Here is a 12713-nt window from a genome sequence, read left to right as displayed (position 1 = left end):
TTATCAAGGTGACGCTCATACTTAAACGGCTAAGAAAGTAACAAGACAACATTAGCATAACAAGACAACATTAACATAACAAGATCATCAACGGAAATGAGCTTTCTTTATTAGATCATCTATACACAAGACACGAAGATAGAATAAGCGAAATTATTGTTCCAGTTTACGGAGTAAGCGATCACTATCCAATTTGCTTCACGCATAAATTTCGCAGAGGTAAACGCAGTAAAAACCATCAAGAAAAAACTACGTACAGGAACTTTAAGAACTTCTCAAAAGAAAATTTTGTTAATGATCGGGCATGTGTGCCATGGAAAGCTCTTGACGCCTATGCTGATGTGGATCATAAGCTAGAATGCTGGTATGCAATGTTTATGGATGTGTTAAATAAGCATATACCACTGGTCACCCGACGGCTGAAAAACAAAACTCAGCTTGGATGAATCGCGACATTCTTAGGCAAATACATGTCAGAGAAAAATTGAAAGCACGTGCCAAACACAGTGCGCTGGCAAGAGCAATGTATTTATGGACCAGGAATCAAGTTGTCAAATTAATCACCAATGCGAAGTCCAACTATTTCAAAGAAAAGATCGAAGAAAACAAAGACAACACAAAAAGTCTGTGGAAACTGTTAAAACATTCAGCACCAACCAAACCCACCTCAAAAGCACCCAACGTTATTTCAGTTAATGGTAAACACGTTATTGATCCAGTGAAAATAGCGGACGCATTCAATTAATACTTTCCTTCGACAAATGCAACAACAGTGCCACCTGATCAAGAAAACTTGGCAACTTCACAATCTGAGCTTGATCTCCTCTTACAGGACTTTGTTAACAGCCATATGCCACCCTCATCACAAGATAAATTTTGTATCCCACCTATTACCAAGGAAATTATTCAAGCAGACCTAAGAAAGATTCCTGCAAACAAGGCAACAGGTCTAGATGGCATCAGTTTCCGTGCGCTGAAAGAAGCTCTACCAGTAATATCCTCAAGCCTCGGGTTTATTTATAATGCTAGCATCAGTAATAGCGTTTTTCCTGCTGTCTTTAAAGTAGCCAAAGTATTACCACTCCACATGAAAGACTAAACATAAGAGAGGGGCAATAACCGCCCCATATCTGTTCTACCTATACTCTCTAAACCGCTAGAAAGACACATAGCTTCTGCCTACCTACAGCATCTAGCTTCGAACAATCTATTTAACAAATAGAGAAGCCTCGACTGTGCTCTGTTCTGTAGTAAAGCACGCAGGAAACGGCTAGAGCACGAAAGAAGTGTAGGGAGAAACACGAGACGTAGTCGAGTGTTTCTCCCCCCTTCTTGAGTGCTCTAGCCGCTTCCTGCGTGCTTTACTACAGAACAGAGCACAGTCAAAGCTTCTCTATTCGATTTATAACAAAGAATCTGTTAAATTCCCCACACATTACTTGCAATTTCCAAACAAAATTTATTTTCAAAGCGAACAACAGTGTCGTCAGCATGCTCTATACTCTGACCGAGCACGCTCACAATAAGCCAATCAGAATCCTTGTTAGAATGGGCAACCTAATTTGATTGGATGAACAAGACCAAAAATGTCAAAATGTCAAACCATCAAAAGCTATCATGAAGAATCGCAAATCTTGCTTAATAATTCGAATGTATAAAAGTGCATTTTTTGCGTACAAAAACCAGTATGTGTAGTAACATAATTAATGAAATCCGGCCGCATTTTAGCCCATGAAAACCTGGACGTTATCAACGTGACAATTTGAAAACAACTGCTTAAAGCTTTTGGTTGGAACTTGACAAACTGCTGCGCTGTGTTGTTCTGTGAATAAACAACAGTCGAATTTACAGCAGCGTGAGGATTTTCTGAACTGGTGGTTGTATCAGAGGAACTTGGCTGCGATGGTCTTCCATTCAATGCACCATAGAGGATATCTGAACAAGCCCTTAGCTGTTCACTGGATGGACGAGTGTTGTAATTCCTCAGGCGAGCTTCACTGCGACGACGAGAGATAGCCATTATGTGCCGCGATGGAACTTGCGCGTTGGACCACAGCGTCATTGCAGTGGCTCTGACACTATGGTTAGTGTAGATTCTCGAAAGAGACGCTAGTTTAGAAATTTCTTTCATCATTCCTTCAATTTTGTTGACCCCCAGAGGTTTGTTGTCGTACCAAACTTTAACTTAAGATTTCACGGCTCGCTTTGGGTACTGAAAAAGTGCTTCGCAGGCAGGATTTAACTTCTGGATAGGTCAAGCTCTTTGTTGTTCATTTCGTGGAGGTTCTTGGCAACTTTTCTTTCACTACACCAAGCTATTAAAAAACGGCAACGAAAAGAAAAAGATTTTTATTTGTATTTTGGTGTTCATTTTCTAGAAAAAGTTATAGTTGTTGGTTAGAAACGTATGTGTGCTAGCCAGTTTTAAAATTATCCACTTTCCTTGATTGTTTTGTTTTGCTTTGTTTTTTTTTTTTTGGCAAGAACGTTTAGCAAGTGTGCGTCCACCCTATTCGAGGTTTTCATATGGTATTTATTATATTTTTGCAACGAAAAAACTCACCTTCAAAAACTCGGATAGCCCATTTGGTGGATTGTTTGGTTTTCTTTGTTTCTGCTCTTACAATTATCTCGTCTAGTGGGGCACTTGACATGTTTTCAAATCTTCGCCTGTTTAAATTGCCGCCACGCTCATTGTTTTCGTCATAAACTTTGTTGGAAACCTCACTTTCAGTCAAAGGGTACGTCGCATTTTCATTGACAGTATCCTCTAAATTGATCGACGCTAATAGCTCGTTTTCCCTTTCGTCTTCTAGGTCGTAGAGGACTTCTGGGTCGAGTAAAAACCGGAGAGAAAGATTCGATTCGGGATTTGGTCCGCCATATTACAAATTGGCAGATGGCGCGACAGCTTCAACTCCATGTTCTATACTCTGATAGAGCACTCCCTTTCAACCAATGACAGCACGCGTGATATGTGAACTTTATTATAATATATAATAACCAGTCCGCTTAACGCCCATATCACTCATGTGAAACTGCTCTGCTGATATTTTTGACAACTGGTTGAAAGCAGTGGACAACAGTAAACTCGTTGGTGCTGTCGTATTTTTGACAACTGGTTGAAAGCAGTGGACAACAGTAAACTCGTTGGTGCTGTCGTTTTAGACCTGAGTAAGGCCTTCGATTTAGTCAACCATGCCATCCTACTTGAAAAAATTGATAAATATCACACTGGTACAAATGCAATGAACTGGTTCAGATCATATTTAACAAGCCGCACGCAAGTTATATCTATCTCTGGTATAATATGATATAATATGCATGCCAATATGGCTGCCACGCTCTTCAGAGCTATTACAGTTTTCTATCTAGTTACCTTTATAACCATGATAACAGTCGAAAGAGCTTATCGAATTCAATCTTTAACATCAAGATGCATTAGTTGGACGGCTAGATTTGAGCTGACAGTATCCCGGACTCGAAATCTCCGGGTAAGAAGGGCTATGGTGAAATGGGACGGTCGAGGCATGGTTTTCCTGACCGCCCCTGAGAAGTTTGTTGTGCTCGACATTAGTGTTAATATGGATGTCCATCCACATCCTGGACCTGAAGAGGTGGATAATGACCACGGTAAACGAAAACAGAGCTCCAACTCCTTGGACTTTGCTTGTGCAATTGGGTCAGTCGGAATCCATTGCTCTCACAATCGTGACAGGCTGTTGTCGCTGAGACGTTCGGCAGGCCGACCTGCGCCTCATGTTTTCGATACCCTTAAATCCCTGGGAATGCTGAAATACAGAGGTCCGGGATTACGAAAATTGGGGAAAATTACTAAAAATATCTCTGCATCGCAACAGTCCGACAGATGTCGACCCATTGAAGTTGTTAAAACTCGGCGGTTTGCTAGACCTTATCGCATCCTAGATCCCGCTAAGAACAGATATCTTACACTTATTCCTCGAGAGCCTACTAAATCATCTACCGGTTGCTCGGAGTTTGCCGTTCCCAAGTGTATGTTCATCAATATTTGCAGTCTCTCAAAAGCTAAGAACAGAGTGCGTGCGGTGGTTGGACTTGGGGCTGACTTACGATCTAAAGATATTGATGCTTGTGTCGTATCAGAAACACACCTCAAACCGGCACAACCGGATGCGATTGTAAATATTGAGAACTGGTCCATCTTTCGTAGAGACAGAAATTGGAATGGCAGAGATATGCGCGGTAAGGGTGGGATTGCTATATACATCAGGAACAATCTCGCAGTAGAGGATGTTTACCGCTCTAGTCTTTATGAATTAATTTGTATAACTGCGACTTCCCAAGGGACATCGATTTGTAATATGTGGAGTTTATCATCCTCCAAAATTTAATTATGCAGAGATCGATCCAATGAATCATCTTGTAAATACCGTGGACAACGTACTAGACAAACATCCACAAACAGTTGTGGTGTGTGGTGGCGATGTCAACAAATTGAATATCAAACGCTTCGAAGAAATGTCTGGTTAGAATGCTCTGGTTAATTTCCCCACCAGAGGGAATTCGCGTTTGGACAATTGTTTCACGAACCGCACGGGTCTCTTTTCAAAGTGCTACCCCTTTCACATGCTCTTCAAGACGGATCACATGGGAGTTATTTTACCACCCGGTATAAAGCTTCCACCTATCCGCCGTAAAGTATACGTGCGTGACCAAGGGGCTCATAGAAAGCGTGATCTGTATATCGCGTTAGCGAAGGAAAACTGGGATGATGTGATACAGAAAACTGATGTCGATGAGGTGGTTGGTAGGCTCGAAAATACCATCCTAGGGCGCCTGGATAGCTGCATGCCTCTGAAAACGGTGCGCATGTCATCAAGAGACCCGGGCTGGATGACTCCGCTCGTTCGATCGATGATACGAGCCAAATCACGCATATCGCTCAGTAATTAAGACCGTCTTAAAGTTATGAATAAAAGGATCTCTGAAGTGATCTGCGGAAACAGAAGGGACTTCATCGCCTCTATTGGAACTCGGGATTGGTGGAAAAAAGTGGATAAAACATCTCAGCGTCGCAAGCCGGTGGTCCCTCTATCTCTTGGCCACGACGAACTCAATGCGTTAAATGACTATTTAGGTGACCTATGTACTGACCACGCCTACATAAAGCCTACACCTCTGGAGATTAATGAAGACCAAGAAGTCCCAGAAATCTCAGAGCGACAAGTCCTGAATTCTCTTATGCGTATAAAGAAAACAGAAACAGGACCAGATGGTATCCCGTACACTATATGGAAAGACCACGCCGAGCTATTCGTTCCAGTTATCACCAGGGTTTGAAATCTGTCTCTTAGAAAACACGCCTGGCCTGTCTCTTGGAAAAAGTCAGACCTGAACCCCTTGCCGAAGGTTGATCTACCTAAGGGAATATCAGACTTTCGCGGAATAAATGTGACACCTGTCATCGCAAGGTGCTTTGAGAAAGCTGTCTTAGGAACACACGCAAGGGAGACCTTCGATGAACATTCTGGGATCTCACAGTTTGCACACATAGAGGGAAGGAGCTGTACCAATGCTCTACTGACTATCCAACATACTGTCAATCAATATCTTGTTATCCCAGAGTGCAAAGCGGTACGCCTATTTGCTATGGATTTCAGCAAGGCTTTTGACAGTGTGAAACACGATTTCCTCTCACACAAATTGAAGCAGCTCCCCCTAAACCCTTATATAGTAAACTGGTATCTAAGCTTTTTGGAAGACAGGCAGCAGAGAGTCATTAGAAATGGGTTTATTGGTAAATGGAAAAGTGTCAACAAAGGTACCACCCAAGGAAGTGTCAGCGGGCCGCACTTCTTCAATGTCTTTCTCAGTGATTTAGAAATACACTTGGACAATAAAAGCGTGCTGGTAAAATATGCAGATGATACAACCATTATCTCGCCTGTGATAAGTGATAATGACAATTCTATCGCACTGATTAATCAGTTTTCCCAGTGGTCTAGAAGTAATGATATGAGCAGTAATCCATCTAAGTGCAAGGAAATCATTTTCCGCAAGAAAGGTTGTACAATTAGAGTTTCCTATTGTGTCTGGAATACCACAGACTAAAGAGCTTACTATTTTAGGAGTAACATTTAAGGAAGATAGTAGGTTTATAACACATATTCGGGAAAAACTAATCAAAGCAAACAAGTGCCTGTTCATTTTAAGATCTTTAAGGAAAGAAGGGTACAATCTGGCCGAAGTAGACCATCTGTTTCTAAATCTGGTTCTACCAAATATATTATACGGGCTGCCCGTATTTGGCGCTGTAAATTCCGAATTAAAAACAATCCAATGTTTCTTAGATCGATGTTATAAGCGCAAGTATACATCCGACCACATTAATGTCTATGAATTGTTAGATCAACAAGACAGACGTATCTTCAAGAATGTTTTTAATAATACAATACACCCTTTAAGAGCTACAATGCCAAAAAAGAAATCAACCAAGTACAATCTGAGGAAAGAGACAAGTCACCATCCTAAAATAAACACTGATAGGTTCAAAAAAATCTTTCGTGGAACTTACATCTTGACTATTTGATTAAAAAATTTAGCTCTAGAATTTGTCTTATTAAGAGAACTAAAGTTTATTTAACCTTGGCTTGCAAAAAAATTATATATTCTTCCCTCATTAAGCCAATTCTAGAGTATTGTTGCACGGTCTGGGGTAATCGTACCATTGGGAATCTTCAAAGAGTTTTAATACTACAGAAACGATGTGCTAGGCTAATTTTGGACGACGATACTCATGAAAACTCTGTCAAGCTTTTTAACAAACTAGATTGGCTGCATATAGACGATATTATACGTATTAGGAAGCTTTATAAAGCTTCAAAAAGGATAAAAAAGGGCAAAAAAAATTCATATTAAAGACTGAGGACAATTATGAGGCTCGTCTAAAGAAGTTAAAGTTGATGTCATTAGAAAATAGTAGATTTTTAGCTGACGTTACATTTTTATACAAAGCCCTCAACGGAATTATTGACATTAATATTGACTCTTATGTTGATTTTTGCTCGGATGCTGACCATTATTCATTTAGGAAATATGAGAATTTATCTTTAATGAAGAAATACGTAGGAAGAAATCCTCTCAAATATAGTTTTTTTTTTCACAGGATAATTGATTCCTGGAATCTTTTTCCATTTGATACTCGTAGAGCAGCAAGTGTAAATAGTTTTAAGGCAGGTGTTAAGAAGTATTTAGTGGATAATATATCTAATTAATATATTCCGTGGAATGTTTATAATAATTATTTCCAGTTTAAAACATGTGTAATATATTTTTAGCCTATTTAACCTCGGTGAACTGTTTTCATTTGGGGTCCTGGACTCCTTTACGGATTATCCATAAGGCGTTTCTTTTCTTTTCGCTTGTACTTTACAACTTTGTTTTAACTGAGCCATTAAATTGTAATAAATAAATAAATAAATAAATAAAATAAATCAAAAACATTTCCCCGCTTATTTTAATAAATACATTGAAAATATAGGCAATACTCATAATTATAACACGAGATCAGCTTCCAATAACAATATAACAAGACCAGCTTGTAAAAGGATCTCTGGCCTCAGAACGTTTCACTCAAGCGCTTGTCGTTTGTGGAACACTCTTGATCCAAAACTTAGGTCACTCTCTCATACAAATTTTAAAAAATACTTATTTAAACTCCACCGTAATAAGAATTCCTTTATTGATCATTTTAAGATAACAACAACAACAACAACAACAACAACATTGACTTTATTTTTTAAAATGAAAGAAATAAAGGCTTTTGTAGCCCGCAGTTAGCGAAGCTATTCTAGGCGGGCTACCTAAACAGACACTGTATAGGCTCTCACACACACACACACACACACACACACACACACACACACACACACACACACACACACACATACGCACGCACACACACACGCAACAATGAAATAAATAAATAAATGAGCAAATAAAAATAAATAATAAATACTAGTAGTAATAATCATGTTAAAGGTTTTAACTGAGCCAGTCACACAAGGGAGTTTTTAACAGGTCAAAGGGAAAGCTAATCAGTTGAAATACAAATATAAGCTAGAAAGGTCAAGGTAGCGCAAGTCAACATTCATCTCCTCAATTTCAAGAGTTTTCAAAAGCAAGTGAGTTAGCTCACGTTTAAAAGGTGCTTTCTTTAGCTTACGAATTTCAGGGGGGATGCCATTCCATATTTTCGCACTCTAGAAAAGGAAAACAACTGATGATTTGTTCTCGCCTGTTTTATATAAAAGCTTCCAGCTACTGAGAAACGAGTAGAGTAGGAATGAACCTGTTCAGAGTGAGTAAAAAGTTCAGAAATATTGAGAGGAGCACAGCGATTTTTGATGTCATGTAACAGAGAGGCAACCAATTTGAAGTAAAGCATTTTTATCGGTAGAATTCCCGAACGACTAAAAAGAGGAGCACTGTGAGATGTATAATCGGAAAAGTACGTTAGACGAAGAACCCGCTTTTGTAAAATGACGATTTTGTTTAGATGAGTATTCGCGGCTTGGCCCCAAGCAACGAGATCCTAGGAAATATACGGTTCAATGAGCGAGCGGTAAATGTTTATAAGAGTAGTGAGCGGTACCAAGTGTCTTAGCCTTGCAACAATACCGATACCTTTGCTACCGATACCTTTGCTTTTTAAGATTTGTAAAACCTTCTAGTCTTATTAGTAGTTAATTAATTAATATCGTTTTTTTTAGTTGCTCGTTATATATTTTTAGTAGGTAGATTATTGTGATAGTTAATTAATGTGATCGATACGTTTTATTACTTTTAATTGTGGGAGGGCCGTTATGAAAGCTACTGGGTGACCAGTAATCAATGTGCTTTACCCTCGTTAAGCTACAATATGTTCAAAATTTTGCCGCTCGCATTATTTTCAATGTAAAGAAGTACGATTATATTTCTTCCACGTTAAGGAATCTACACTGGCTACCGGTAAAATCAATCCTGTACTATCGTGACGCTACCTTATCATTCAAATGAAAAATGGGCCTAGCGCCTGAATATTTGACATCCGAGCTTGTAACAAGAGGCAGCGTATCTAAGCGTATAACGAGGAACTTTCAACAAATCAACATTCCCCTTTTTAAAACTACAACAGGTCAGAGGACCTTTTATTATAGAAGTGTAGCCATCTGGAATAAACTTAACTCAAGATTGAAACTATGTGAAAAACCAGGTTCTTTTAAGAGAGCTTTGAAAAGGCATCTCCTAAATGATTTCTTATTTGAATAACCATTCTATTCTAAAAGTTATAAGTAACTTATATTGTATTTAACGTGTTATTAGTTAGTTTTGTATGTATAGTATCAAGTATGTAAATTATGTAATTGTTCACTGAAAAGCCCCTGACGGGGATATGTTCAATAAAATGTATGTATGTATGTTAAATAAAGTTTTCTTCTTCTTTTTCTTCTTCTTCTTCTTCTTCTTCTTCTTCTTCTTCTTCTTCTTCGTCTTCATCATCTTCTTCTTCATCTTCTTCTTCTTCTTCTTCTTCTTCTTCTTCTTCTTCTTCTTCTTTTTCTTCTTCTACTTCTTCTTCTTCTTTTTCTTCTTCTTCTTCTTCTTCTTCTTCTTCTTCTTCTTCTTCTTCTTCTTCTCCTTCTTCTTCTTCTTCTTCTTCTTCTTCTTCTTCTTCTTCTTCTTCTACGATGTACCACCCCCTGGCACTTAAATATTACACTCTGGTGTTTCAGAGGTTCAGTGCTGTGTCAAACCAAGTGTTCATTCCAGGGCGAGAATGATATCTTATCAGTATGTTTTCCGTTGAAAAACACAAATTTTAGTTGGAGGTGCGATGGCCTAAACTCAGCTCGCCGGAGTCTGAGTCGAGAGGTCTGGTGCAAGTCCTAACCGGATCACTGTGTAGTGTCCTTGTGTACAACAGTTTAACTGTCATAGCGCCTCTCTCCACCCACGAGTAGAGATGGTTACCAGGAAACTGTCAGGGAACCTGACGAAATACTGGAGAAGGAGGGGGAGGGGATGAGGGTTGCTTGAGTTAGACTGCCATCCCTTTCAGGGGAAACTGCATCACTCTTAGTCGCATTACGATGAGGAGATCGGGACATGCTTCAACAGAAGGAAAGAGTCCTCAGCAGTATTGATCACTACAATATTTTGTAGTCTCGTGATTTACTTTTCCTATGCGGGATTAAACTCCCGGCACCGGAAAACTCCTAATACCCTAAAAGAACCGATTATCTTGAGGAACTTCACAAATGTTTTTCTTGTTTTGGTTTTAACTTCAAATCATCCCTGAAAGCATATTAAATGTTATTGCTGCTCTCATTTCAGCGACTTCAGATGGCACGCAAGCCTCAAAAGACAATCGATTAGGAGGAAATTGTAAACACAACAAAATAAAACTACGGATATCTGTGTGTACAAGCAGCAGAGGTAAAAACCTGTAGTTAGTGAGACGTATGGCAGAATCAGATAGATCAGTCGAAAATTCCAGAACTTGCTTTTACCGCTAATTCACCAACTTTGTATGGTGTCCATCGCACCGGCCATACGTTACTAAGATTGTTTTTTTTTTTCCCTTCTTTAGATCCCCTCTGCAACCGAAAACCTACAACCACCACAACGAAAGCTCCAACAACTTTACGTACTGCAACTTTACAATCTACCATCTCATCTATGACTACCAGCTCCACTTCCACTTTTCAAACTACTAATTCGACTACAACAAATGCGCTTACTGAGGAAATAACTTTGTCAACAAGAACAACAAGCACCATTGAATCTTCCACAAGAAGGAACATGTGGCGAACAAAAGCTGCTGAAGAGCCAGTTATGACTACAGACTAAGATGTAGCTGGTCTTGCAGTGACTGCTGAACTGAGCAACCCGATCAAACCAGGAAAAAGACGTGATCTTCGAAGCTTTATTCAGACCGTTGCCTTTGAACAGTCACCTCCATAAAATTGATATACTCTGTTAAGTTCAAAAGGTTTTAAGTTTTTCATTAATAAGCTCGACCCAACTAGAGGCGTATCTACTTTCTCTTTATTGGATTTCCACACCTATTCCGCATGCAAATTTGTTTAAATGTAACAAAAAGAAAATGTCATTCCTTTCACACAGTGCTTCCACATGATTTTTAATTGTGAAAAACAGGCGTTGGTGAACGCGCTTTAGGGCCTTAGCGATGATTTGCGGCTCAACCATACACTGATTTTTTACTGATCATGAGGCTTCGATTAAGTGACCAACTTTACATATGAAGTGCGCATTGCTTAGTCTTACCCGGGTTATATTTTTACAGTTTCAGAGCTCAATTGGACAATCATGATTCCTTTAATGGCCTGCCCTCTGCTGTCAATCATGGTGAACATTATCTTCTTTTGCCGACCAAGGAAACGAAAAGAGGGACATGATTTCGACGAGAAAAATGCGAAAATTATTGAAGCTAATTCAGTAAAACACATGGAGAAAAACAGAAGAGAACCATGGGTGGAGAGAACTTGGTTACTATCCAGACGGTCAGCAGACGTCACGGGCGTGTGAGATGTTTTGTTGAAGAATTTAAAAGGAGAAGGCAAATCAGCAATTCAGCTGTAACTGGTGAGGATGTGATCAGCTGTTGTCCAGTTTAAAGATGACAACCAAGACGGGTTGACTCTTCAGCCAATCACTGCGTGGCAACTGCCAGGCTGTAAAAAAGGCCAAAAACGAAACTGCTGTTAACGTTGTGTTCACTTCTTCAGTTTAGTAATTCTGTTCGTCGGTATTTGGCTTTAACGTCGGTTACATTATTGTGTGGGCGTTCCTACCTAACTAGAAAAAGGTTCGATGAGATATCTTGGTGGAGTTTTTCATTTGTCTTAACGTTGCTTTCGAATGCCTCCTTTACATAGCTCTCTTGTGTCCTTTGTGATCGCTTTGTTGCCAGTCTCTAGAATCCTCGGTAATTAGGCTTGAATAACAGCTTTTAACACTAACACTTCTTGGAGTATTTCGATAACCATCAACCTATACCGTTAAATCTTGGCCCGAAATTTTGGTTTCTAGCCTCTTAAAGATATTTTGGACTCGGTAAAGCGCCTCGGCAGCTTTCAGCGATGGCTTTGTTTGAAGAAAGGTTGTGTTACTAAGATAAAAGATCAAATTTCATCGTATTTGGACACCAAAGAAAATCGTTGATGGGTTCAGTTTGGTGTATTTGATCAAAATTCAACAAAAATTAAAAAAAAAAATTGAGAAGTCGCAAACGGTAGTGTAATTCACGAACAAAACAGTTTCACTATTTTATCGAAAACCGGACAGAAAACATCAACACGAAACATTTATGTGTATTTTGTTTGTCGCAACAATGGCCGGCTCTCGTGTAGTGATTATTGATTGTCGAGGTGCAGCTTTTGTTGCGTAGTAATGAGGCTGAGCAAGCCTTTCCCAGAAGACATGTTAATGATCTAACTAATTAGCTTCTAACTTGGCCCTCATTATAAACGCTTCGGTGCGTGTCTCCTCGTCCGCGCGAAAGTATAGGGCGCTGGGCAAGGTGAGCCGCCGAAAAGTTTGCTGAGGTCTCGCACTGATGATTAGTGCCAGACCCTCGGCAAACGTCTTCCTGCAGCGCTAATCACGAGGGCCTGGCACCCAGGCTATTGAATAATGAATTGCCTGAGTTCTAGTGTCAGTTATTGCGT

At 39.6% G+C, this 12713-nt stretch overlaps 1 protein-coding gene and 1 pseudogene across 1 annotated transcript in view; both read left to right on the top strand.

The window, feature by feature from the left end:
- LOC111318933 (uncharacterized) overlaps positions 1 to 11588 on the top strand; it is a 29956-nt gene extending 18368 nt beyond the window's left edge. The window contains exon 5 of the mRNA XM_088754581.1: positions 11330 to 11588. Within this exon, the coding sequence (XP_088610707.1) occupies positions 11330 to 11571 (242 nt within the window). The 3' untranslated portion in view covers positions 11572 to 11588. The remainder of the gene's footprint in view (positions 1 to 11329) is intronic.
- Positions 3140 to 6571, top strand: LOC148740948 (uncharacterized; annotated as a pseudogene).
- Positions 11589 to 12713: the final 1125 nt, after the last annotated feature.

This window comes from Stylophora pistillata, chromosome 1 (assembly GCF_964205215.1).
Source record: "Stylophora pistillata chromosome 1, jaStyPist1.2, whole genome shotgun sequence".
In the NCBI taxonomy this organism is placed as follows: Eukaryota; Metazoa; Cnidaria; class Anthozoa; order Scleractinia; family Pocilloporidae; genus Stylophora; species Stylophora pistillata.
The sequence above is the reverse complement of the archived record's forward strand: the minus strand, read 5'-3'. Positions and strand labels throughout refer to the sequence as shown.